General features: G+C 46.8%; 1 protein-coding gene across 3 annotated transcripts; it reads left to right on the top strand.

The window, feature by feature from the left end:
• Positions 1-24817, top strand: LOC310675802 (transmembrane 4 L6 family member 1-like; the record flags this gene model as incomplete). 3 transcript variants are annotated; one of them, XM_083436913.1, is made up of 6 exons in its annotated part: positions 1-169; positions 9262-9444; positions 16786-16851; positions 20093-20238; positions 21528-21708; positions 23811-24817. In XM_083436913.1, exons 1-6 carry the CDS (start codon positions 167-169, stop codon positions 23829-23831), a joined length of 600 nt encoding a protein of 199 aa, XP_083293039.1. In that variant the 5' UTR covers positions 1-166. The 3 variants fall into 3 exon arrangements, with proteins under 3 accessions (XP_083293039.1, XP_083293040.1, XP_083293041.1); XM_083436915.1 differs by lacking the exon at positions 1-169 and adding an exon at positions 3990-4048; XM_083436914.1 differs by lacking the exon at positions 23811-24817 and having other exon boundaries at positions 21528-21720.
• Positions 24818-25165: the final 348 nt, after the last annotated feature.

Raw genomic sequence — 25165 nt, 5'->3', positions numbered from 1 at the left:
TTTGTTCCCAAATAGTGTGATAGAAGGAACCATTTGCTTGCTTGCTCGGCTACAGCAACAACGCTCTAACTCCAGAAAGTTTGAAGAGATTTGACAACGGGCTAGCATTTGCACAGGGTCTTCTCAAGGGTGTATTGTTTCGAAGTTCAGCCTCATAACGAAGTTCATGGTAAGTTTGATTGGCACATTAAGGTAAGTGAATGTCTGCTGAAGCTGATCTTTTAGGCAGCCTTTAGGGTGGCTCTCAACAGATTAAAAACAGAATGCTGTAAAACACCAAACATTAAAATCAGCACTGAAAAGAATGGGTTCAATGCATGAGCATCAGGTTCCGGCAGCAATCCAGATCTTTTCAATTCAGATTGCACAAAGGACCATCTCACTAGATGGTGCCCCACATGCGTTTTCTGCTGCGATTACACAAATCGGACAATCAATGCGTATCTGGGCTCCCAGACTTTGGTGCTGATGGCAGAGGAACAAACTTGCACTGCTCTGAAATGGAAAGCTGGCTTTTATTAGATGTGTTGGTTCCGGAATAGCAGGACACAGAGTTGAGGTGATAACCTTTTCTGAACCAAAGTTTGAGCTGCGATTACTTATTAACACATCCAAGTCACCTCCTTTCCCTCCCCCCTCTTAAAGTCTGTGGAGGACCCGGAGGCAGGAGGTGTCAGGTTTATATAGGGCAAGGGTGGGAAAGCTCAGACGTGGGGGCCAAACGCAGCCCTCCAGACCTCTCCATCTCATGCTTGGGACTCTCCCCAGGCCACACAACCTCTCCTGGCATTGCTTCACCCTCTGCAACAGAGTGTTTCTGCCTGGCAAGAATGTGCCCTTGAACTGTGAGATAAAGACTCATGCTTAGCTGGATGGAGTCTGACGCGGGAGAGGGGGGCAGCGATTTGTAGGGAACCGTACTGGCCAGGAGGCACGAGTCGGAGGCAGGGGAAGCTTCAGAGCTGGAGGGTGGAGCACAGGATGTGTCGGAAGAAGAGGAGGAAGAGGCAGGCAAGTAAAGGACCAGGTGCTTCCCCATCCTTTCCTGCCCCACTGCCTCCCAGAACCAGGAGGGGTTTGAAAAGGGCAGAGCAGAGGAAGCTTCTACGCAGGCATAGTCTCTGGCTGTGTGTGTGTAGCCTGTCAGGGAAATGTATATAAACTGGTGGAGGGAGCGGTGGTCTCCTGCCGCTGCAATTGCTCCATAGAGTGCGAACCTTGAAATAGCTGCCTAGAAGCTAGATGGGTATGCATAAGCAACCAGACATATTGTTAATGGAGAAATTTGAGGGCTTCCTTGGACAAAAAACAAAAACAAGGACACCAGCCAGGAATACCAGAGCCAAACAGCAGCCAGTAGGCTTGGTCTTTATTGAAGATTGTCGTGACAGGACTCCCACCTGCCACAAGGTGGAACAAGATGGAAGCCCTGAACAAAAGAGCCCCCAAACTTTTATTAGCTGCTAATCCCCATGCTACACCCCCCCAAACTACATACATCATGGTTACATCATGAAAGGGGAGGTCTGGTGGCAGTAATCTGAGCATCCTGGACCCTGCCCCATGGTTCTCCTTGCCCTCCACCAAACACCCATCAAGTGTAACAAAAAGGATATTTACATTTCCCTGTTTCCCAGCCAAGTTAATTACACCCTTTTGTCTTCATCTGGGTTTGTTATTTCTGGAATGGCTACCTGTCTGGCACTCAGGTATCAGGATGCCAGGGATTATCGCTCAGGCAGAGGGGCTGCTGAGTAGCTGAGCTCACATGTCTATATGAATTCCTGAAGTTTTCCCTGTGAGTCAGTACATAGATACATTTATCAGTGAATTCTTACATTTGGTATCGTGCAACAAAGGCCCTTTGAATAGATAGGAAGAAACTGTGATGAAGTGTTTGTGGGGACAAATCACAAAAGTCACAAAAGTGATTGTGCTGATTTTGGTAGTGGGCTACACGTGCATGATATCTGCTGGAGAGGCAACCCCCTCCCCAAGCTATACATAAATTCCTGCAACATTATAGAAGCGACAGTGTTGTTTTTGACAATAGTTAGCTATCTGCTGTGTTCATTCATTGGAAATGTGTAGAAACTTGTTGTTGTTTAGTCGTTTAGTCATGTCTGACTCTTTGTGACCCCATGGACCAGAGCACGCCAGGCACTTCTGTCTTCCACTGCCTCCCACAGTTTAGTCAAACTCATGCTGGTAGTTTCGAGAACACTGTCCAGCCATCTCGTCCTCTGTCGTCCCCTTCTCCTTGTGCCCTCCATCTTTCCCAACATCAGGGTCTTTTCCAGGGAGTCTGCTCTTCTCATGAGGTGGCCAAAGTATTGGAGTCTCAGCTTCAGGATCTGTCCTTCCAGTGAGCACTGTCTAGGTTTGTCATTGCTTTTCTCCCAAGAAGCAGACGTCTTTTAATTTCTTGGCTGCTGTCACCATCTGTAGTGATCATGGAGCCCAAGAAAGTAGAAACTACCCTACTGTAAAGCTTACAACCATTGCTCCACCCACTTTTGCCTCTGGCTCCACCCACCACCAGCATGTTGCCCCCAACTGGAAGAAGAGGCTACACACAACAACAGGTCCCTGAAATGGGCCCAGAGGGGAGGTATGGAGAAAGAAATAGGACCATGCCTAGTGGCCACACCTCCCAACAGCCACGAATTCAGTGGAAGAATGAAAGGAGCATCTCCTCCACATGATCAGAAGCTCAGGATTGCTGATCATGCGGTAGAGCCCCATGTAGCTATAACAGTGTGCGCATCACAGGTCCTGTTTATACTAACACTGAACATGCAGACGTTGGGAGTGTGGCCAGCACTGTTTTGGTTCCATCTCCAATGGCCGTAGCTTCCAAGCACTCAAGGACTTTACTGTGCAAGATTCATCCAGACATCCATTGAGTATTCATTCTGATTTGCTTGCACACCGCTTACACGTAGTTAGTTAGATTGCATCTGGTCTTTATCAAGCATTTATGCTGATTTGCTTCCTGTGTCTTCCTGTGTCTTTGTATTAACCATATGTTTGTCCCATATTTTTCAATGCCTTTAACCCATCACTTTCCAAACCACAAAAAGTCCATTCGGGGGGGGGGGGGCAAGTAGATTTGTTGGATTAGGGCAACAGAGTCTTTATCAACTTTAAATGCACAAACCTAAAGTTATGGTGGGACGCGGGTGGCGCTGTGGGTTAAACCACAGAGCCTAGGACTTGCCGATCAGAAGGTTGGCGGTTTGAATCCCCGCGACAAGGTGAGCTCCCGTTGCTCAGTCCCTGCTCCTGCCAACCTAGCAGTTCGAAAGCACATCAAAGTGCAAGTAAATAAATAGGTACCCCTCCGGCGGGAAGGTAATCAGTGTTTCCGTGCCTTGCTCTGGTTTGCCAGAAGCTGCTTAGTCATGCTGGCCACATGACCCAGAAGCTGTATGCTGGCTCCCTCAGCCAGTAAAGCGAGATGAGCGCCGCAACCCCAGAGACAGTCACGACTCGACCTAATGGTCAGGGGTCCCTTTACCTTTACCTTTAAAGTTACGGTATGCATTAGATTCCTGCCCCCGGCAAAATACTGACACAGCCTCCCACAGGGTTTATTGTGGGTCCCTCCCTCACCCTGTTATTTGATAGATGACTTCCTCTTGTTTTGTTTCCCTAAACTGTGATGTTGTAAAGCATTTCAAACATAATGATGGTGACGGGTTGAGGCTTTCAAAGAGCTGCAGAAAGTCAATGTGACTTCAAGGTGCCCATTGACCAATGGAACAGTCCCTGGAAAAAAAATCCATAATGCAGAGTGACACATGGCCTCAGTGCCTGCCAAATGGAAGCTGTTTGGGGTATTTCCTCCTTCTTTGGTGTGGGTTTCACGTATTTGTTTAATGGAAGTTCTACCTCCAGAGGGTTTATTTGTCTTCCTAAGGCTGCTATGGAGAACGAGGGGGAAGTATAAAATCTGAAGCCATCAGAAAGATTAGATTCCTCACCCCATTCCCAGCTGGAGATTTTACAGTTTGGGCTACATTTGCCTGCCTGTACGATAAATAAGGTAAGGATTGATGCTGTCCTCATCGTCATATTTCTGGAGGAATCCAAAAGATCTCCTTAAGGAGAAGATCTGCCTAATGTCAAATTTGGCTTACAGGTGGGTCAGGATTTGGGCTTGCCAGATTTCTAATGAGGCTAGCTAGGATTGGTGGAGTTGTCCATCTGTTATCAGTCTGGTTTTTATTAAGAAGATGCGCAAACTTGTTATTGTTTGGACAATATCTTTGCATTTTTGGTTGAAGTCCGAATCTTTTTTTTCTTGCAATCTGAAGAAAACATTGGTTTGTTTCTTATTGCTCCAAAGGTCAAACTCCATCATCTATCTATGTGACACAGGCAATTTAAAAAAAAATAAATGGAGCTGATTGTTAGACACCCTCCTTATGTCTTCTAATCAGAGCAAAAGCAGATCTCTTCCCTTCCCTAACCCAGCTAAGGATGTGGAAATATCTTATTTAATTTGTTTGGAGTGGAACACAGAAAAAAAGGCTAGAACCAAGAGACAGAGAGCTGAGATTGAGCTAACAACAGCATTGTGAGTCTGTCCCCCAACCCTGATGAATTACTACTGCCATCAGCCCCAGCCAGCTCAGGAAACCTGAATAAGCTATGCCTCCACCTGTATATCTGTAAATTAACTCAGATATTACATATAACACCTTAACCTTCCATATCTTCCTCCCAAAGGTTATTAAGCTAGGGCGAATACTGCATCCCCAGAATTTCACACTGCTCAGAGAAGCTAAGAGAAGCAGGTTGAGCATAGTAATATTGTAATCTACAATTTGATGATTCTATGGTTGTTGGATTCTATGTCAAGTTTGGTTTCTCAGTCTCTCATTTCTTCAATCTTAAATTCATTTCTCCACATTTGCATATCAGTTTGCATTAAAAAAAATCTTCAAGGAAATTCATCAGCTTTTGGGTGCAAATTTCTCCTAATATACCCACTTTTCATGTGTATGTTTGCCTAACATACACATTTTTGCAAGGTGATTTTCCCTACTATAATACATTTTTGCATGCTGTTTTCAATAACATGTGATTTTTGGGGATATATACTTGGCTGGAGAACTGCATTGCAGAATTTGGAGAAGTGCAAATTTCAAAGGAGAGCGGAATTTCAATTCACATGTTGTTTCAGAAAGAGCCAATTGTTGTTGTTGTTTAGTCGATTAGTCGTGTCCGACTCTTCATGACCCCATGGACCAGAGCACGCCAGGCACTCCTGTCTTCCACTGCCTCCCACAGTTTAGTCAAACTCATGCTGGTAGCTTCGAGAACACTGTCCAACCATCTCGTCCTCTGTCGTCCCCTTCTCCTTGTGCCCTCCATCTTTCCCAACATCAGGGTCTTTTCCAGGGAGTCTTGTCTTCTCATGAGGTGGCCAAAGTTTTGGAGCCTCAGCTTCAGGATCTGTCCTTCCAGTGAGCACTCAGGGCTGATTTCCTTCAGAATGGCTAGGTTTGATCTTCTTGCAGTCTATGGGACTCTCAAGAGTCTCCTCCAGCACCATAATTCAAAAGCATCCATTCTTCGGCAATCAGCCGTCTTTATGGTCCAGCTCTCACTTCCATACATCACTACTGGGAAAACCATAGCTATAAGTATACAGACCATTGCCGGCAAGGTGATGTTTCTGCTTTTTAAGATGCTGTCTAGGTTAGTCATTGCTTTTCTCCCAGGAAGCAGGCGTCTTTTAATTTCGTGACTGCTGTCACCATCTGCAGTGATCATGGAGCCCAAGAAAGTAAAATCTCTCACTGTCTCCATTTCTAGAGCCAATTAGCTAGGTTTAAATGCAAACAGTATCTGATTTCCCTTCCATCCCAATTTAGAAATGATGTGGAAGGGGAGGCGAAAACACAGGCTGCTGTTTTTAGTGGTATACATGTAAACTCCATAATGCCTATTTTCTGCAGCCTTTCCTGTTTGTTTGTTTGTTTGTTTGTTTGTTTGTTTGCTTGCTTGCTTGCTTGCTTGCTTTTAAGTCTCCTGCATGTTAGAACATATTGCAATGATGTGAGGAATACCTCTGCCAAGAGATGGTGCTATAGGATTTTCTTGCTGCTACTGCCCCCCCCCCCCAACTTCTTTCTGAAATATAAGATTATGTACATATTGCTATGTTTCCCATCCTCCCCTAACGGGGAGAAGTTCCATGACAGTACCAACTGGGCTTGGCTTCTTTTGGCTCAGAACATACTAGAGAGACCTGTGAGGAGTAAGCATGGACCAATGGTACCAAATAGTATGGGAAACAGCCCTACTAGAAAAATTAACCAATAAACTGAAACTGACACGGGGACAAATAGAAGACGACACCATCACCCCGGTATGGCTCCCCTTTATCACATACACAGCCCAGCAAGACGACGACAAAAATCCACCAACAGCATAGAAATCAATATGGCTAACCTGATCCAAAACACCCACCCACCCCACTCACACATGAAAACAAAGACCATCACAGCCAACCAAAAATGAATAACCACACCCTAGGCCAACCCCCACCTCTCTCACCACCAAAGGAACACAAGCAAACAGCAAATAACCTGCACAAGTAACGCTGACACCAAACCCTACATATAGTAAGTAAAATAGAAACATCGCCACCCCCACCCATCTTTTCCCCCTCCACCTCTTTCCCCCTTTTCTTCCTAATGTCTCAACAAATGAAATTGATTTGTAAAAATGTCACATGGGGGGGGGGAAACATGAGAGAGAGAGACATTGCACACTTTTGCAAATCAACAAAATCTTTAATATAAACAAACAAACAAACAAACAAACAAACATACTGGAGACTTAGTGTATCTTTGCAATATTTGTAAAAACACATTTGCAAAGATAGATTTCTTCCCAAATATACAAGTGGAGTCTAAACTGTTAAGTTGTGGGTGAACATATCAGATGACACAGTGATTCTTCAGACAGCTCTTGTTTATTCACAGGCCAGAACAGAACTGAACTGAAGGGTTCAGCCAGCCTGCTTATATAGAGCTCCAGTACAACGTAACTGTAACAACTTTCTGTAACTATCCAATCACTGAACGTCACTTTCGATCCCTTATTTGCATATGTGGACCTGAACTATCTACAGTATCCCCCTGCTGGCCCAGGGTGAGAACTTCAGTACATAAAATAAAGAGAGGTGAACAGCAGACACTCTTACATGGCAGCAGATATGCTAGCGTTGCCATATATCCGGAATTTCCAGGACATAGCTGGGATTCGGCCGTCGGAAACAGTGTCTGGGCTACTCCCAGAGAGAAGCCTGATGCCATCAACCTTCCAGCCAAATCGCAGCTCACTGTTGTGTCTGCTGTGCCTTCGCTGTCTCTCTCTTGACTTTTAAGCAGCAGTTTCCCTATGGAATGAATAATCAGACAATAGGCATAAGATGGGGGCGGCTGGAGCTCAGTGGTAGAGCCCTTGCTTTGCACCCAGAATGTCCCAGGTTCAATCCCCAGTCTCTGCAGATGGGGCTGGCAATGATAATGGTCAGCTTCCACTCAGCAGAGACCAGAAATGGGGAACTGTCATCCCTCCCAGAAGGTGTTGGCGCTCCAGCTTCCATCAGCTCCCACCAGTACCAGCCAGCATGACCAATGGACAGGGATGATGATCTATTCAATTTCCATCTCACCCTTCCTCCCACAGGAGTCAAAGGAATGATGGGAATTATGGAGCATTTGGGAGTTGGACAGCGACTTCCAGAGGTCCATAAGCACCAAGGGATGCGGGTGGCGCTGTGGTCTAAACCACTGAGCATCTTGGGCTTGCCGATCAGAAGGTTGGCGGTTCGAATCCCTACGACGGGGTGAGCTCCCGTTGCTCTGTCCCAGCTCTTGCCAACCTAGCAGTTTGAAAGCACACCAGTGCAAGTAGATAAATAGGTACCGCTGGGGCGGGAAGCTAAATGGCGTTTCCATGCGCTCTGGCTTCTGTCACGGTGTTCCGTTGTGCCAGAAGCCAGTTCAGGCATGCTGGCCACATGACCCGGAAAGCTGTCTGTGGACAAACGCCGGCTCCCTCAGCCTGAAAGCAAAATGAGCTCCAGAACCCCATAGTCGCCTTTGACTGGACTTAACCATCCAGGGTTCCTTTACTTTTTTTACCTTTACCATAAGCACCCATAACTGGCCTGTATATTATTGAGCTAGATGGATCAATGGTCTGATTCAAAATAAGACAGCTGTTTATCAGAAAGCGTCTCACTTAAATGCCACAAATGGTCCTCTCCCACAATCAAAAAGGCACCCTGTTTTATTTCCTGATTTCCACATGACTTATATACTGCTTGATTGTAAAAAGCAGTTTACAAAAAAGGATAAAGCAGTAAGATTGTCAGTAAAAGAAGAAGTTAAGAACCACTTAAAACATTGAAAACATGAAACCACCAGTAAGCTAAATGCCAGATTAAAACGCACGTCAACATTCTGCATGTCTGAGTAGCAGCAGCGGAGCTTCAAGCTCCGGCACTGGGGGCTGAGAGCAGGTGGAGGCAGGGCTGGCACGCGTCCCGGGGGCGGGGCACACTGCCTGCAGGGGTGGGGCCCCCAGCGTGGGGGGGGCAGCTGTGATGGCACCCTGGGGATCACACTGCCAGGGGCGCTGCACTCCCCCTGCACTCCTCTTCCTCCGCCAGTGCTGGGTGGGCTTAGAAGACTTTTTAGCAAAGCTGCCTGCCTGAGGTCAATAGGCAGGGAGTTCCGAAGTTTGTGTGCCGCCACACTAAAAGATGGATTTGCAACTTCCAGTTCTGCAGAGCAAAGCAGCTGAGCTGGCATATATAGTTAAAGACAGTCTAGCAAGTAAACTGTTCCCAAGCTGTTATATGCTAACACAGGCATCCCCAACCTGCAGCCCTCCAGATGTTTCGGCCTACAACTCCCATAATCCCTAGCTAACAGGACCAGTGGTCAGGGATGATGGGAATTGTAGTCCAAAAACATATAGAGGGCCAAAGGTTGGGGATGCCTGTACTAACACCTTGAAAATGACCTGGCAGCAAATTGGCAGATCTCTGAGCAGAGGTGTTCTATGTTGACAGCGCCTCACTCCTGTCAGCAACCGCGGTGCAGCATTCTGCACTAACTGCAGCTTCTGGATCCAAGGCAGCGGAAGCCCCATTCTTCATTTTATAGGGATCCACTTTTATGCAATACATCTACTCAGCCTTTTCTTTTCGTTCCCCATGTCCTTCCTAAGAAGAGATACAGGATGTGCCCTGGAAAATGCTCCAAATGCATTGGGATCGCCCTCCTGCCTCTGGCTGTCTGCGCCATCGTCTCCAATCTCCTCCTCTACTTCCCTAATGGAGAAGTGTTGGAACCACGCAGGATCACGGACCTGGTCTGGTTCTTCCACGGTATTCTTGGAGCTGGAATATTGGTAAGGAAAAAGCTGGCACTGTTTCTCTTATTCATGTTTTCAGCTTTATGTGAAACGAACCTAAAGGGAACCTAACGCAGGGCAGATCTGAACTAGAAAACAATATTGATTTACCGTATTTTTTGCTCTATAAGACTCACTTTTCCCCTCCTAAAATGTAAGGGGAAATGTGTGTGCGCCTTATGGAGCGGATGCAGGCTGTGCAGCTATCCCAGAAGCCAGAACAACAAGAGGGATTGCTGCTTTCACTGCGCAGCGATCCCTCTTGCTGTTCTGGCTTCTAAGATTCAGAATATATTTTTTCTTGTTTTCCTCCTCCAAAAACTAGGTGCGTCTTGTGGTCTGGAGCATCTTATAGAGCGAAAAATACGGTGTATATATATAAAGAGAGAGAGAGAGAGACGAGAGAGAGAGAGAGAAAGAGAGAGAGATGATAGATATGATAGATAACATTTATTTATTCAGAGTAAATTTTTACAGTCACATATCCAACATACAACATAAAAATAAGATTCCAAAGAATCTCCTCCCCTTTGTCAGTCCTATTGTTAATCATTTCCTCCTGCATCTTTTATGATAATCCAAATCTTTTACCTCTCCATTGTGTCCAAAATTCACCATTAAACTACAAGTGATATTCCAATCCTATTAATGGTTTTTACTGTTTATAATGGTCTTTACGATAAGTTACAAATTTTCCCTATTCCATATTAAAATTTTGGTCTTCCTGATTTCTGATTCCTTTGGTCATTTTAGCCTTTTCGGCATAATCCATCAACTTGATCCGCCATTCTTCTCTGGTAGGGACTTTATCTTCTTTCCATCTCTGGGCCAATAACATAAAACGGAGTCGAATGTATACTGGAAATGTAAGGAAACAGAAGGCACCTTTTATCATATGTGATGGAAATGTAAGGTGGTAAAAGAATTTTGGGAAATGATATATAATGAGTTGAAAAAAATGTTTAAAATAACCATTTCTAAAAACAAACAAACCCAAAGCCTTCCTTTTAGGAATTCTAGGTGCTGAAATCCCAAGGAAGCAGAAAAGACTATTTATGTATGCGACCACGGCTGCGTGGATGTTATTGTCCCAGAAATCAATATTGAATTTATACTTTATGCAAGATGTAATGATGACCGGACGCGGGTGGCGCTGTGGGTTAAACCACAGAGCGTCTTGGGCTTGCCGATCAGAAGGTCAGCGGTTCGAATCCCCACGACGGGGTGAGCTCCTGTTGCTCGGTCCCAGCTCCTGCCCACCTAGCAGTTCGAAAACACGTCAAAGTGCAAGTAGATAAATAGGTACCGCTCTGGCAGGAAGGTAAACAGCGTTTCCGTGCGCTGCTCTGGTCCACCAGAAGCGGCTTAGTCATGCTGGCCACATGACCCGGAAGCTGTACGCCGGTTCCCTCAGCCAGTAAAGCGAGATGAGCGCCACAACCCCAGAGTCGTCCACGACTGGACCTAATGGTCAGGGGTCCCTTTACCTTTACCTTAACGATGACCACCAACTTGAATGGTTTCAAAAGTGGGTTAGACAAATTAATGGGGGATAAGAATGGCTACTAGCCATGATGATGATTAGTAAAAGAATACACACACACACACACACACACACACACACACCTTTCATTTCTAGAAGAAATACTTAGGTAAGTTGTTGGCATCTGTCATTCTTGAGAGACAATGGAGAAGTCAAACTGCTGCATTAGCAGCACTGAAGTGAGCTCCCGGGGCTCAAGACTGGGCAGTGTGTGTGGAGGTCTGGACTGATGTCAAGACCACCCTCTCGGCCACACTGATGTGGTCCAAAGGAAAGCAGAGCAATACGTTTGGCACCAGCTTGGCTGCAGGAGATGCCAGAAGGAGGCGTACAAGACACCATCCAACTGTATTAGTCTTAGGGACGAAAAGTTTACTCCTTAGCCTTTTCATCTCCCGAAGATATCCTGCAAGGCAGCAGAGGTTTAGGATCAGAATTTCCATTCTCCTAGATGGAGGACCTTCCCAGATTGATGAGCCCCCACCTGCCCCTCACATCCATAAGGTAAAGGTAAAGGTACCCCTGCCCGTACGGGCCAGTCTTGCCAGACTCTAGGGTTGTGCACTCATCTCACTCTATAGGCCGGGAGCCAGCGCTGTCCGCAAATACTTTCGGGTCACGTGGCCAGCATGACGAAGCTGCATCTGGAGAGCCAGCGCAGCACACGGAACGCCGTTTACCTTCCTGCTGGTAAGCGGTCCCTATTTATCTACTTGCACTTAGGGGTGCTTTCGAACTGCTAGGTTGGCAGGCGCTGGGACCGAACGACGGGAGCGCACCCCGCCGCGGGGATTCGAACCGCCGACTATGCGATCGGCAAGTCCTAGGCGCTGAGGTTATACCCACAGCGCCACCCGCGTCTCACATCCATAGCTGTCAACTTTCAGATTTGAAAATAAGGGATCAGCAGCCACACCTGTCCCGGGGACAGTCTACGGGATAGCAGCAGGAAGCAGCAGGAAACGGTGCTGGAATAAGGGAATTTCCCGCAAAAAAAGGGAAGGTTGGGCCGTTAGAAGGACACAGGCCAGAGTTGTGGGTTTGTGAGCTGAGTTAGAAGCAGCAGGCAGAAGCCTGTGAAACCAAGGCTGAGGCTATGAGAGAAGCAGGGAGGAGGAGGACAGTCTGCCGAGACCCAGCCCCGTGTGATGAACTGGCTCTAAGGCATGGGTAGGCAAACTAAGGCCCGGGGGCTGGATCCGGCCCAATTGCCTTCTATATCTGTCCCATGGACAGTCTGGGAATCAGCGTGTTTTTACATGAGTAGAATGTGTGCTTTTATTTAAAATGCATCTCTGGGTTATTTGTGGGGCCAGCCTGGTGTTTTTACATGAGTAAAATGTGTGCTTTTATTTAAAACGCATCTCTGGGTTATTTGTGGGGCATAGGAATTTGTTCATTCCCCCCCCCAAAAAAAATATAGTCCGGCCCCCTACAAGGTCTGAGGGACAGTGGACCGGCCCCCTGCTGAAAATGTTTGCTGACGCCTGCTCTAAGGGGCAGGCAGAGGGCAGGGCCACCCTGGACCATAGCTGTCAACTTTTCCCTTTTCTTGCGAGGAATCCTATTCAGAATAAGGGAATTTCCCTTAAAGAAAGGGAAACGTTGACAGCTGTGCCCTGGATGGGAAGAGGGAGCGGTGCGGAGAAATAAGGAATCTTCATTTAAAAAAGAAGAAGCAGCTTTGTGCGTTTGCATCTAATCTTGCCCCTTTCTAAAATTTATTTATCGGTTTGTGTTTTTCTTTCGGTAAATCTACCAAAAATTAAAACAAAACTGGGAATAAGAGGTTCTCTCAGGACAGCGGAGGGCCTGTGTGGCAGTCACCCTATTTCTAATAGGAAATGTTCTGGGTGTGGGTGGTGTGACAGAAATGTGGGGTTGAGGAGGGGCAATTGGGTTGGGGAGTGAGAAATGCCCCTATTTTCATGTGGGGAATGTTGCAGGGTATGAGATAAGAGACATATGGGAGGCCACAACCAGCCCCCTTCAGGGAAAACAGCTTATTTATGTTGTGTTGGTTTTTAAAAGAAGCACCCAAACGTCATCATCAAGGAAGAGGCAGTGTGGTTTGTGTTCTCAGTCAGAATATCACTTCTTGGGAAACATTTAAATAGAAATAGCCTGAGGTCAGATTGGTTGGCGTCAGACATGCGCATGAAGAACAGCAAAGGGGGAGGCGCACTCATCGATCTTCCGATCTTCCGAATACCAACAACAGCACTTTGAGAGTAGATATTGACCCTTAATGCAGACTGCTGCAATTAAAGTGCATGTTTCCCCGTGAAATGACATATGCGCTGACCGTTGGCGGGTTGTTCATTCCTGCAAACACCGTTGTACAGTTTGCATTTTGGATGCCATCGGTTTGTTGTTAAATAACGGCTGGTGTTTTACTGCTGTTTCCCCGGGGAGCCTTTTAAAACGTTTACCTTCCCCATGATTCCAGACACAAGGGCTTGACTCTCCATTCATCACTAGAATGAATGGGAAATGGTCACTGAACTCACTATATCCAGAAAAGCTTGATTCAAATCCAGAAGAGTATCTGTCTGTTAAGGCACCACTGTTTATTTTTCAGGGCTACTTTCCCCTCGGCGTGTTATGTTTATAGCTCTTTCGGTGCTGGTGTCTTACTGTAATGAAAGCCAAAATATTGCAGATTGCTTCCCCGTCTCGCATTGCACGATAGCCTTTTTGAAAATTTGATGTGAGGTTAACTTATCATTTGGGGCAAAGCACATCTTGATTTAAACAAATCCTTCAACGAATGGCTCAAAAGCAACTGGTTAGTGGATTTAAACTCTTAAAATGGCAACAACTGTTAGTTGGAGGGAATAATAATAATAATAATAACAATAATAATAATAATAATAATTTTATTATATATACACTGCCCATCTGGCTGGGTTACCCCAGCCACTCTGGGCGGCTTTCAACACACATAAAAACATAAGATAACATCAAACATTAAAAACCTCCCAATACTGTACAGGCAGTGGCGTAGCGTGGGGGGTGCAGGGGGGGCCGGTCGCACCAGGCGCAACATCTGGGGGTTAGGGTTAGGGGCGCAAATCCACGGGTTAGGGGGTGCAAATTACTTGCCTTGCCCCGGGTGCTGACAACCCACGCTACGCCACTGTGTACAGGGCTGCCTTCAGATGTCTTATAAAAGTTCTGTAGTTCTTTATCTCATTGAAATCTGATGGGAAGGCATACAAATAGTTGTTGTTTGAGGCTATAAAAATGTCCCTTAAGCAGATGGAAGGTTTTTTTGCGGGGGGAGGGTTGCGTGAGGAAAAGTGACTCACATAATCAATATTAAGAAGTGCTTAGAATTCCTGGGTCAATTAGGGAGTTGAACCAGAGGCCACCATTCTGGGCTGTGCTAACTGAACCACCGGGAACATCTCTCCATTATGCCAGCCTTCTGGCAAAGTTCCACTTTAGCTGCAAAAGATAGAGAGAGAGAATGAGAGAACAAACACACCACGTCCTCTATGGCACACAATTGTCCTTGGAATGAGGCTAGATAAAATAAAAAGCAAATGTGCAGATTGTGCAGAAGGGCCTCCAGGAATTAGTTGACTTTGGGTGTCGCAAGAAATGAGAGGGGGAGCACCAATGGGTTGCTGAACTTCCATTTTCCCCCACCAGTTCCCTTCTGCAACCGAGATAAGAAACTTCAGCAATATCCTTAAAGTCTCAGGTGTTCGGAAATGGAGTGTCTGGCCTAGACTTGATGTGGTGTTATGGTTAGAGTGTTGGACTATGACCTGGGAGTCCAGGGTTTAAATCCTCACTCAGCCTTATAAAAGCTCATTGGGCCAGTGGCGTAGCATGGGTTGTCAGCACCCGGGGCAAGGCAAGTAATCTGCGCCCCCTAACCCGGGGCAAGGCAAGTAATTTGCGCCCCCCCCCCGCTACACTGTCCCTCCCCCAGATAGTCCCTCTCTCTCTCTCCGCACCGCACCGCACACCTGGCACCCTCCCCTCCACAGTGGGCGGCGACCCGGCGGCTCGGATCGGATTCGCACAGCCAGCACTGCAGTGAGAGAGAGTGAGTGAGCCAGGTAGGGGCAGAGAGCTGCGAGTGCGAGCGCCCCCCCTCCAGATGTTGCGCCCGGTGCGGCCGGCACCCCCTGCACCACCCACGCTATGCCACTGCATTGGGTGACCTTGGGCCAGTCACTAACTCTTAGCCTAACCTACCTCACAAGGTTGTTGTGTGGATGAAATGGGGAGATGGAGAACCATCAGACCACCTTGAGCTCCTTGGAAGAAAAGGTGGTGTGTGTGTGTGTGTGTGTGTGTGTGTGTGTGTGTGTATTAACAAATCAACGTGGTGCACATAACTCTACTCATTGATGTATTCAGTTTCCAGTTAACCCTCCTCACCCCCCCAAATGACAGTTTATTAGACTCTGTGCTGTTTATGCCTACAAGTTTTTTGCCATGTCTACAGGACGTCACCCTCAGCGAAATGATATCATTTCCCTATTTAATCCAGATTTACAGCTGCAGAAGTTCTGGTAAGGAGAAAGAACCAACCAACAAAAGACCATTTTTACTTGAAAGTAATGCACACCTTTTTTGGCCAAATGACATCGCAAAAATCAGGATGTGCACTAGATTTGATGGCGCATTTACATCCGCCAGCAAATACTTTTTGGTTTCAAGGTTTTGAAAATCTGAGGTGTGCGTTAGATTTGATGGCTCATTAGAATTCACGTAAAAAAGCCAATGCAATTCTGGGTCGCATCAATAGGAGTATAGCATCTAGATCAAGGGAAGTAATAGTGCCACTGTATTCTGGTCTGGTCAGACCTCACCTGGAGTACTGTGTCCAGTTCAGGGCACCACAGTTCAAGAAGGACACTGACAAACTGGAACGTGTCCAGAGGAGGGCAACCAAAATGGTCAAAGGCCTGGAAACGATGCCTTATGAGGAACGGCTAAGGGAGCTGGGCAGGTTTAGCCTGGAGAAGAGGAGGTTAAGGGGTGATAAAGACAGCCATGTTCAAATATATAAAAGGATGTCACATAGAGGAGGGAGAAAGGTTGTTTTCTGCTGCTCCAGAGAAGCGGACACGGAGCAATGGATCCAAACTACAAGAAAGAAGATTCCACCTAAACATTAGGAAGAACTTCCTGACAGTAAGAGCTGTTCGACAGTGGAATTTGCTGCCAAGGAGTGTGGTGGAGTCTCCTTCTTTGGAGGTCTTTAAGCAGAGGCTTGACAACCATATGTCAGGAGTGCTCTGATGGTGTTTCCTGCTTGGCAGGGGATTGGACTCGATGGCCCTTGTGGTCTCTTCCAACTCTATGATTCTATGATTCTAGGGTCTTTTCCAGGGAGTCTTCTCTTCTCATGAGGTGGCCAAAGTAGTGGAGCCTCAGCTTCACGGTCTGTCCTTCCAGTGAGCACTCAGGGCTGATTTCCTTCAGAATGGATAGGTTTGATCTTCCTGCAGTCCATGGGACTCTCAAGAGTCTCCTCCAGCACCAGAATTCAAAAGCATCAATTCTTCGGCGATCAGCCTTCTGTCCCATCCTTACCACTACAAAAATGTCTGTTTATTTGCAGACAAGAAGAATAACTATCAGACCCCATCCGGCACTCCTGTTTAGAATTTGACTGCTTGCCTTCAGCTTGATGTCTCATTCCTCATGCATGTCAGCTGCCCTCAACACTGAACACAATTTTGTCTTGGCAAAAGCCTTTGTTTGCTTGTGTAATAACAACTACTGCTTTCTTCCACCACCATTTAATGTGTTCTTTCCTTGTCCTCCAGGTTTTCTTGCCAGCATTTATGATATTGGGTGCGGGTGAAGCCAAATGCTGCGCTAACAGATGTGGGGTAAGCAAAGCCTTGTAAATTGGGGGGAGAGAAATGCTCCTTTCTGTTTCCCCTTCGCCCCAGTTTCTCCACATCATCTCTTAGTCAGCATTCCATGGTCAATGAGAACAGTCAGTCCTCGCTGGGTTGTTTTGAATTCCCTTCCCCTTAATATAAGGATGTGGGTGGCACTGTGGGTTAAATCACAGAGCCTAGGACTTGCCGAAGGTCGGCGGTTCAAATCCCTGCGACGGGGTGAGCTCCCGTTGCTCGGTCCCTGCTCCTGCCCACCTAGCAGTTTGAAAGCACATCAGAGTGCAAGTAGATAAATAGGTACCACTCTGGCGGGAAGGTAAACGGTGTTTCTGTGCGCTGCTCTTGTCCGGCCTATAGAGCGAGATGAGCGCGCAACCCGAGTCGGTCATGACTAGACCTAATGGTCAGGGGTCCCTTTACCTTTACCTTTTACCCCTTAATATTCTTCTCTACTTCTTCAAACTCTGAATGAATAATACAGAATATTGAGAGAATAGTGCAATTTAAAGAAATTACCTATGAAATTTAAAGAAAACCGAGGAAATTGAAGCAAAGCAATATTTATAATGGCACAAACTAACAGCTAAACTGTATTGACGAAGCAATCAATTGCAGTAAGTGGCACAGTTAATATCGTCTCCTAACTTTCTCCAGCCAGCCGATCTAGTTGTAAAACAGAAGTTCTAAGTTCCCCTTTCTGGTTCCCTAAAAGCTTGGAATAAAGTTGATTATTACCATTCCAGGGCAGTATGCAAAGTTCCCTCAGCTGGAGCTGTTGAAGCAGACATGTCAACATTCCTCAGATGAAAATTGGGACATTTCTCACTAACCCACCCCACCCCCGCTGACCCTCCTCAGCCCCCCATTTTTTGTGTCCCCTCCTGCAGAGATTTTCCTATCAGGAGAAGGACAAGTGCCCCCACCACCAGCACATGCCCCCCACCATCCCGAGAGAACCCCTTAACCACCCCTTTAAAATTCTTTGGTATACAGTCATACCTTGGGTTACAGACGCTTCGGGTTGTGCGATTTCGGGTTGCGCACTGCGCCGAACCCGGAAGCACAGGAACAGGTTACTTCTGGGTTTCGGCGCTTGCACATGCGCAGAAGCACTAAAATGCACTTTGCGCATGCACAGAAGCGCCGAATCGCAACACATGTGTGCGCATACGCGGCGCTGCAGGTTGTGGACGCTATGGGTTGCAAACGTGCTTCCTGCATTTACTGTATCCACTGTATTTACAAAAATAAAAACACACACCAATAAATAAGTTTTAGAAAGGGAGAAGATTAGACCTGGGCACACAATTCTTTTTATTAAAAAATAATAATCCTTGCACTCTGCTCCCCTTTCCCCCCCACCCAGAGCAGCCCTGCCCTCTGCCCAGGGGTGTAGCCAGAATTTTTGTTAAGAGGGGCGGACGGGACTTCTGTTATGGGGGGGCACAGCCAACGTGATTGGTCAGTTAGTTAAGTATTTCTATTGATTAACTTGATCTAAGGGGGCAGCTGTCCCCCAGCCCCCCCTTACCTATGACCATTTCCTGTGTCTGCCCCTCGGAGCTGCTACATGACAGCAGCTTCTTCTCCTCCTTGCCTGCTCTCCAGCAGCTGCTTTGAGCTGCCCAAGGCAGGAGGCCAACAGCAGCCACAGAGAGGTTATGGGATGCTTCCTTGCCGTTGCTGCTGCTTGGGACAAGGGCCAGCTCGTTTTCTTCCTTGAGTTTGGCGACGACAGCAGCGCTGGCAAGGGAATTAGGGGCATTCTAGGATCCAATCAGAATCTGGTATGGCTTTTGTAATTCTAGGACTGTCCCTGGAAAATCGGGACACTTGGAGGGTCCGCGAGAGTACAGAAAGAAGATATATAAGCAGCAGGCAACAAAAAAAAGAAAAGTTACCTGTGGACCATCTGTGCAAAAATCACACACACACACAAACACCATATACAGTGGTACCTCTGGATATGAACGGGATCTGTTCGCATCCAGAGCAGAATGCAACCCGCATCTGCATGTGCGTGGGTCGTGATTTGCTGCTTCTGCGCATGCGCATGACATCATTTTGACCGTCTGCGCATGCGTGAGTGGCGAAACCCAGAAGTAACGCATTCCGTTACTTCCGGGTCGCCGTGGAGTGCAACCCGAAAACGCTCAACCTGAAGCAACTTCAAGCCGAGGTATGACTGTACATATATGGTTTTTTAATTTCGGTTTGTACCGCATATGAAACAGAGAACACTTATTATAACAGCAGACAAAAATTAAAAGATAAAAACAAAACTGTAAGATGGGCACACAGAATGAGTACATTTGCCTGTGGGTTAAAATAAAGTCAAAGAAAAGACTACTGGTGTGATCAGAAAAAGTCTACGCTTTTTCATATTGATCTGGAACTGGGCCAGGGTTTGGACTTTTCTATATTTTGCATAAATTTCATTACTTATGTTGGCAGGATCATAGTCTGATTTACCACAGTCTGGGAGGAGGGATAGTATACGCAAGGGCCTTCCTTCACCGGTGGTTCTTTGTGCAGGCACTGTTGATCGTTTGACTCTCTCCAAGGCCTGTTTTTCTAAACGTGTTATGGTTTCGCTTTTGTTTTGCTTCCTCGCTCTTCTTCATGTTGGAGACGTCTAGTTCTGGTGATAGCACGATGCTTCCTTCTAATCTCATCTTCCAGAATGCCAAGGTCTCACGTAGGAGGCTGCTGCCTAGCACAAAACTGCAAACAGTTCACTCGGAGATGATTCAGAGTTGCATATTTAATCTATCTTTGATCCATCATGGCTTCTTTGCTGTGTGCCTCGAAGTTGCCCGGAGGGTTCCTCCAGAAAACCTGTTTATGAAGCATCTGTCCTGATTTGTTTGCAGTGAGATGGGACGACGTTGGTTACTTAACGAGCGTTTGCTTTCGTTATTCGCTTGCAGACAGGTTAAATGACTGTCACTTTCCTTATTGCCCACCCAACTTTTGGGGAAGCTGCTTCGTTGAGCAAGGTCTCCCGGTCAAGTATAATTGTGCGAAACTGAATTTGCAAATGTGTGATGGAATCCCACCTGAAAAGTGCAACAGTCTGGAAGTACCTGTAGTTGCTGGTTCCACGGGCCTATCTAGGTTCAGGTGAACAGGCGGGGGATCAACCCCACTGCTAGTCAGGTCGAAATTGCATATACCTTTTGGAGTTCCAAACAGCTATGATGCTAACATGTCTATTGCCTTCCAGATGGTCCTCTCTCTCGTCTTTGCTGTGCTCGGAGCTATTGGTGGACTGTACTGTGTGATCATCTCATCCTTGGGGTTAATTAGTGGTCCTCTCTGTGATATCGGTGACGAAGTATACATCTACCCTTTCAGGAATGTCAGCTTAGCGTGAGTATAATGGAGCCCCTCTACCATCAACATCACCACTGCAAAGTTTGTGCAAAGAAATGGTATATACCACAGCAGCAAGGACATAGCTGCCAGTTGCCCAGTTTCCCCCTCTCCCATTCTTCTGTCCACTTTCCCATTTGCTGTAGCAAGGGGGCCGGTGGAGGACGATGACGACACACTTGATGGAGAGGGCAGAGCCAGCAAGCACAACCTGCCCTCCCTTCCCCCCGATATGATGACAACCATGTAAGCTGCAGATGATTATAATGGGCCTCAGAATAAGAGCTGGAAACCGTGGTTTGGAAGTGTGTTTTCAACTTGGAGGCATTCTTACGGTCACTATAGTTTGCTGTCTTCGGATGCAACAAGAAACTGTGGAGGTTTCTTGGAAACCAGGAAGAGATAAAACTAGTGTGCTTCAGGAGTGAAGGGGAATATGAGAGCCTAAGCCATGGAATATGAGAGCCTAAGCCTTTGGGATGTGGGTGGCGCTGTGGCTTAAACCACAGAGCCTAGGGCTTGCCGATCAGAAGGTCGGCAGTTTGAATCCCTGCGACGGGGTGAGCTCCCGTTGCTCGATCCCTGCTCCTGCCAACCTAGCAGTTCAAAAGCATGTCAAAGTGCAAGTAGATAAATAGGTACAGCTATGGCGGGAAGGTAAACAGCGTTTCCGTGCGCTGCTCTGGTTCGCCAGAAGCAGCTTAGGCATGCTAGCCACATGATCCGGAAGCTGTACTCCAGCTACCTTGGCCAATAAAGTGAGATGAGCGCCTCAACCCCAGAGTCGTCCGTGACTGGACCTAACGGTCAGGGGTCCCTTTACCTATACCACCTTTTAGGCCAATTGCCTCACAAAGTGATCATAGTCACAACACATCAATAAACAATTGTTTTCTATATAGATTAAAATACTGTAACACTTTATACCGAGTTCCCCATGACCGATGCCTTAAAATGAACTAAGAATGTTGGGAAATTAAAGCTACACTAGGAATTTGGTTCATTTCAGACAAGTCATAGTTAAGATCACCTATGGTTTGTTGGGTTCAGAGGATGTTGCAAGGTGTGGTTAATTAAAAAGGGAAGGAAAAGTTTCTGGACTCCTCTCCCCAGCTGCACCGGGGAAGAGGAAGGAGTATGTGGACCCGATGAAGGCTAGACTTATTCCTGTTATGATAAACCATTGTTTGCTATGATTCCTGAATGCAGCCTTTAAGTCTGATGAAGGAAGTATTTCTCAGCTGAAAGTTTCTCGCAAAACTCAGTTTTGACCTCTCCCTTTGTAGGGACAATTATTTGTTTAACCAGACAACCTGGAGCATCTGCAAAAAACCCGAAAATATCATCCTTTGGAACATTGTGTTGTTTTCCCTCCTGCTGGCGATCGGCATGGCTGAAGCCATCCTCTGCCTCGTCCAAGTGGTCAACAGTCTCATCGGGTTCATACGTGGCTTGAGGGAAAGAAAGGTGAGTGCATGAAAGAAAATTGGGATGCGCACTTCAGATCTTCCCACCTCCAATAAAGTGTAGCAGAACGGGGGAAGATAGAAGAAAAGGCAACGCAAGCATTACGGGGCATAGAATATATTCCTTATGAAAACAGTTGTGCGAATGAGGTCTAGAAAACCATGAGTTGCATTTGAGAGAATGAACTGGTTTATCCTTGGTTTATAAAGGAATGAAACTGGTCGGCCATTTTGTATTTGGGTTTTAGTTGTGAAACGTTTGCTTTCCACTCAGATCAGATATCGGGAACCTTTGGCCCACCTTTGCATGGCTACCGCTACAGTTGCCCATTTGTATTCAATGTGTCATGGTAGGTTGTACAGTGGTACCTCTGGTTGCGAACAGAATCTGTTCCAGAGGCCCGTTCGCAACATGAAAAGAACACAGCCTGTGTTTGCGCACGCGCGGGTCGTGATTCGCCTCTTCTGCACATGCGCATGATGTCATTTTGCATGTCTGCGCATGCGCGAGTGGCGAAACCTGGAAGTAACCCCTTTCCGGTACTTCCGGGTCACTGCGGGACGCAATTTGAAAACATGCAACCTGAAGTAAACATAACATGAGGTATGACTGTGTTCCTATTTGGGGGAATCTCAGGCCTCTAGGTCAACTGTGGCCCTCAGACCTCTCTCTTAGGTCTTAGGACTCTCCTCAACCTCTCTCCAGGCCTGCCCCTCCTCATCCATGCTCTAGGCCCTCCTGACTAGAATGTGTCTTTGAACAGTGATAATCCCTCTTGGCTGACTGGCTGGAAGACAGGTGTGTGTGTGTGTGTGTGTGTGTGTGTGTGGAAAATGGCCTACTGTACAATGATAAAATTGACGTGGTGGGAGGCAGCAATGCTTCTGAATACCAGTTGCTGAAAACCACAGGAGAAGATTGTGCTATTGGGCTCGAATCCAGTCACTTTTATTGTATCCAGCCAAAGGCCTTTACAATGGACGACAGGGAATAAAAGGAAAACTTGCTGCCAGCACAAGTTTGGCTACCTGGGGTGTAATATATAGATGTTTATCTGTCAGGAGTTGTACTCGAATTCTGCTTGCATGCTTCCCACTGACCACTATAAGAACAGGATACTAGATTTAGATGGACCATTGGCCTGATCTGGCCTGCTGTTATATAGCGTGGGGTTGCCATATTTCAAAAAGTGAATTTTGAAATAGTTTTTAAAAGGAAATTCGCCCAAAGCTTCCAACATGTGTTGCCATACTTCCAGATTTTCCAGGACATTTCAGCGCTTTCTGTCCAGACCCTGTTTCCAACAGCCGAATCCTAGCTATGTCCAGGAATTTCCGGATGTACGGCAACCCTAATATGGTGGTTCCCCATAGCTTGGGTGCACAACCTGTATCCACCAGAACCGTGTGTTCTGTATTGCAGGCCCAAGTTCATGGAACTCCTTTCCAGTTAAGGTCAGATATGTCTCCTCCCTATTGAACATCTGGGGCCAAGTGAAGACTTTTATTGTTATTACAGTGGTGCCTCGCAAGACGAAAAGAATCCGTTCTGCGAGTCTCTTCGTCTTGCGGTTTTTTTTCGTCTTGCGAAGCAAGCCCATTATCGGATTAGCGCTATTAGCGCTATTAGCGGCTTAGCGGCTATTAGCAGCTATTAAAGGCTTAAGGGGTTAGCGGATTAGCTGCTAAAAGGCTATTAGCAGCTATTAAAGGTTTAAGGGATTCACGGATTAGCTGCTAAAAGGCTATTAGCGGCTTAGATCAGCTGATAAGCGGCTTAGATCAGCTGTTAAGCGGCTTAGCGATCAGCTGTTAAGCGGCTTAGGGGCTTGGGAAAAAGGGGGGGAGGGGGGAAAAAAACCCCAGGAATCGCAAGACATTTTTGTCTTGCGAAGCAAGCCCATAGCAAATTCGTTTTGCGAAGCACCTCCAAAACGGAAAACCCTTTCGTCTAGCGGGTTTTCCGTCTTGCGAGGCATTCATCTTGCGGGGCACCACTGTATTATTTAAACTAAATTCTGAAAAAGTAAAATGGAACTATGCTATCTGACTGCGATCTTGGCTTATTTTGTTAAGAGAACTCATCCTTTCGCTTGCTTGCAGACGGATATTGCAGGAATGTGACCGGCCTACGAAGAAGACGAAAGACAACCAACCAACAGCCAACATGTGTAAAGTCAGGATAGTGTGTGTTGTATATTTATAGCCCTGGTGGGGAGGCTGGGGCCCTCCAGATATTGCTGGACTCCCAACTCCCATCAGCTCCAGCCAGCATGGCCAACGGTCAGGAATCATGCGAGCTGCATGTAACCTGGGAATATCTGGAGACTCACAGGTTCCCCACCTCAGATTTATAGGAACCAGAAACACAGCGGATTCTTATAACCACAGAAAGAATCCCAAAATGTTCTTTTTTATATATAAAGTTAAACACTATATAGGTAGGGGGAAAGGTTGTGTGTCATTTATTTAGGACTTTTCTGAGATTATACTAGATGGACCATAGGCCTGATCCTGTAGCCTATCCTATGGTTACCAGATTTTTTTCAATGAATCTGGGGACACTTTTTTTTGAAGCTGAGTAGCAACAGGGCGTCAGTAGCGGGGATGGTGAGGCAAAAGACCCTGGGCCCAAGCACACTTGCATATTGTATAAAGGTGCAAAGCCCTTCTTTCGCACCCTGTGAAACATAAATGCGTAGAGTTTTTTAAAAACTGGGCAATGGCTGCCTGTCCGCGGCTCCTGAGCCTCCCCTGATCTGTCAAAACAAAGGGGGCAGGAGTTCGAGGGAGACTCAGGAGTCATGGCCAAGCGGCGCACCATTGCCCAGTTTTTAAAGAACTGCGCATTTATGTTTCACAGGGTGCAAAAGAAGGGCTTTGCAGCTTGCCCGGCAGAGAAACCCCACGCCTTGCACCCCTCCTGGGCAACGGCTGCCCACTCGCAAGGCCCGAGCCTCCCCCAATCAGTCAAAACAAAGGGGGAAGGGGGCAAGAGATCTGTACCGCCGGACGTCCCCGGTTCCTCTTCAGCAGTGGCAGCAGCAGTCAGCAGCTCAGAGCCAGCCAGAGCCAACTGCGCTACCAGGCTGGCTCTGGGCTGCTGAGGCTGCCGCTGCCACATTTCCCGGGGATAGATTTGCAAGTAACCCTAGCCTATCCTTATGTTCTTGTGTTTAATTTATTCCATCTCCCTTTTGCGAGCAAGCAAAGGACAGGTGGGTGCCCTGCCCGCCCCCCAACATAAATCCTGGTTACACCCACTGGCTTTTAGCAAATAAATTATGCTGTTCGATTCAGACATACTCCCGTGCCATGTGGAATAGCAACATGAATAAAAGGCCCCTTACACTGCTGGGTGCAATACAAAGAGAGGCCAAAGTACCCCAGCAATATTTAATCTTCTGTCCCACATGCAGATTCTAGAGCTATTATTATAAATGAGCTAGTTTTTGTGT

Source organism: Podarcis tiliguerta (assembly GCF_965153285.1).
Source record: "Podarcis tiliguerta genome assembly, chromosome: 4".
Lineage (NCBI taxonomy): Eukaryota > Metazoa > Chordata > Lepidosauria > Squamata > Lacertidae > Podarcis > Podarcis tiliguerta.
This window is presented reverse-complemented; position numbering and strand designations above follow the sequence as displayed.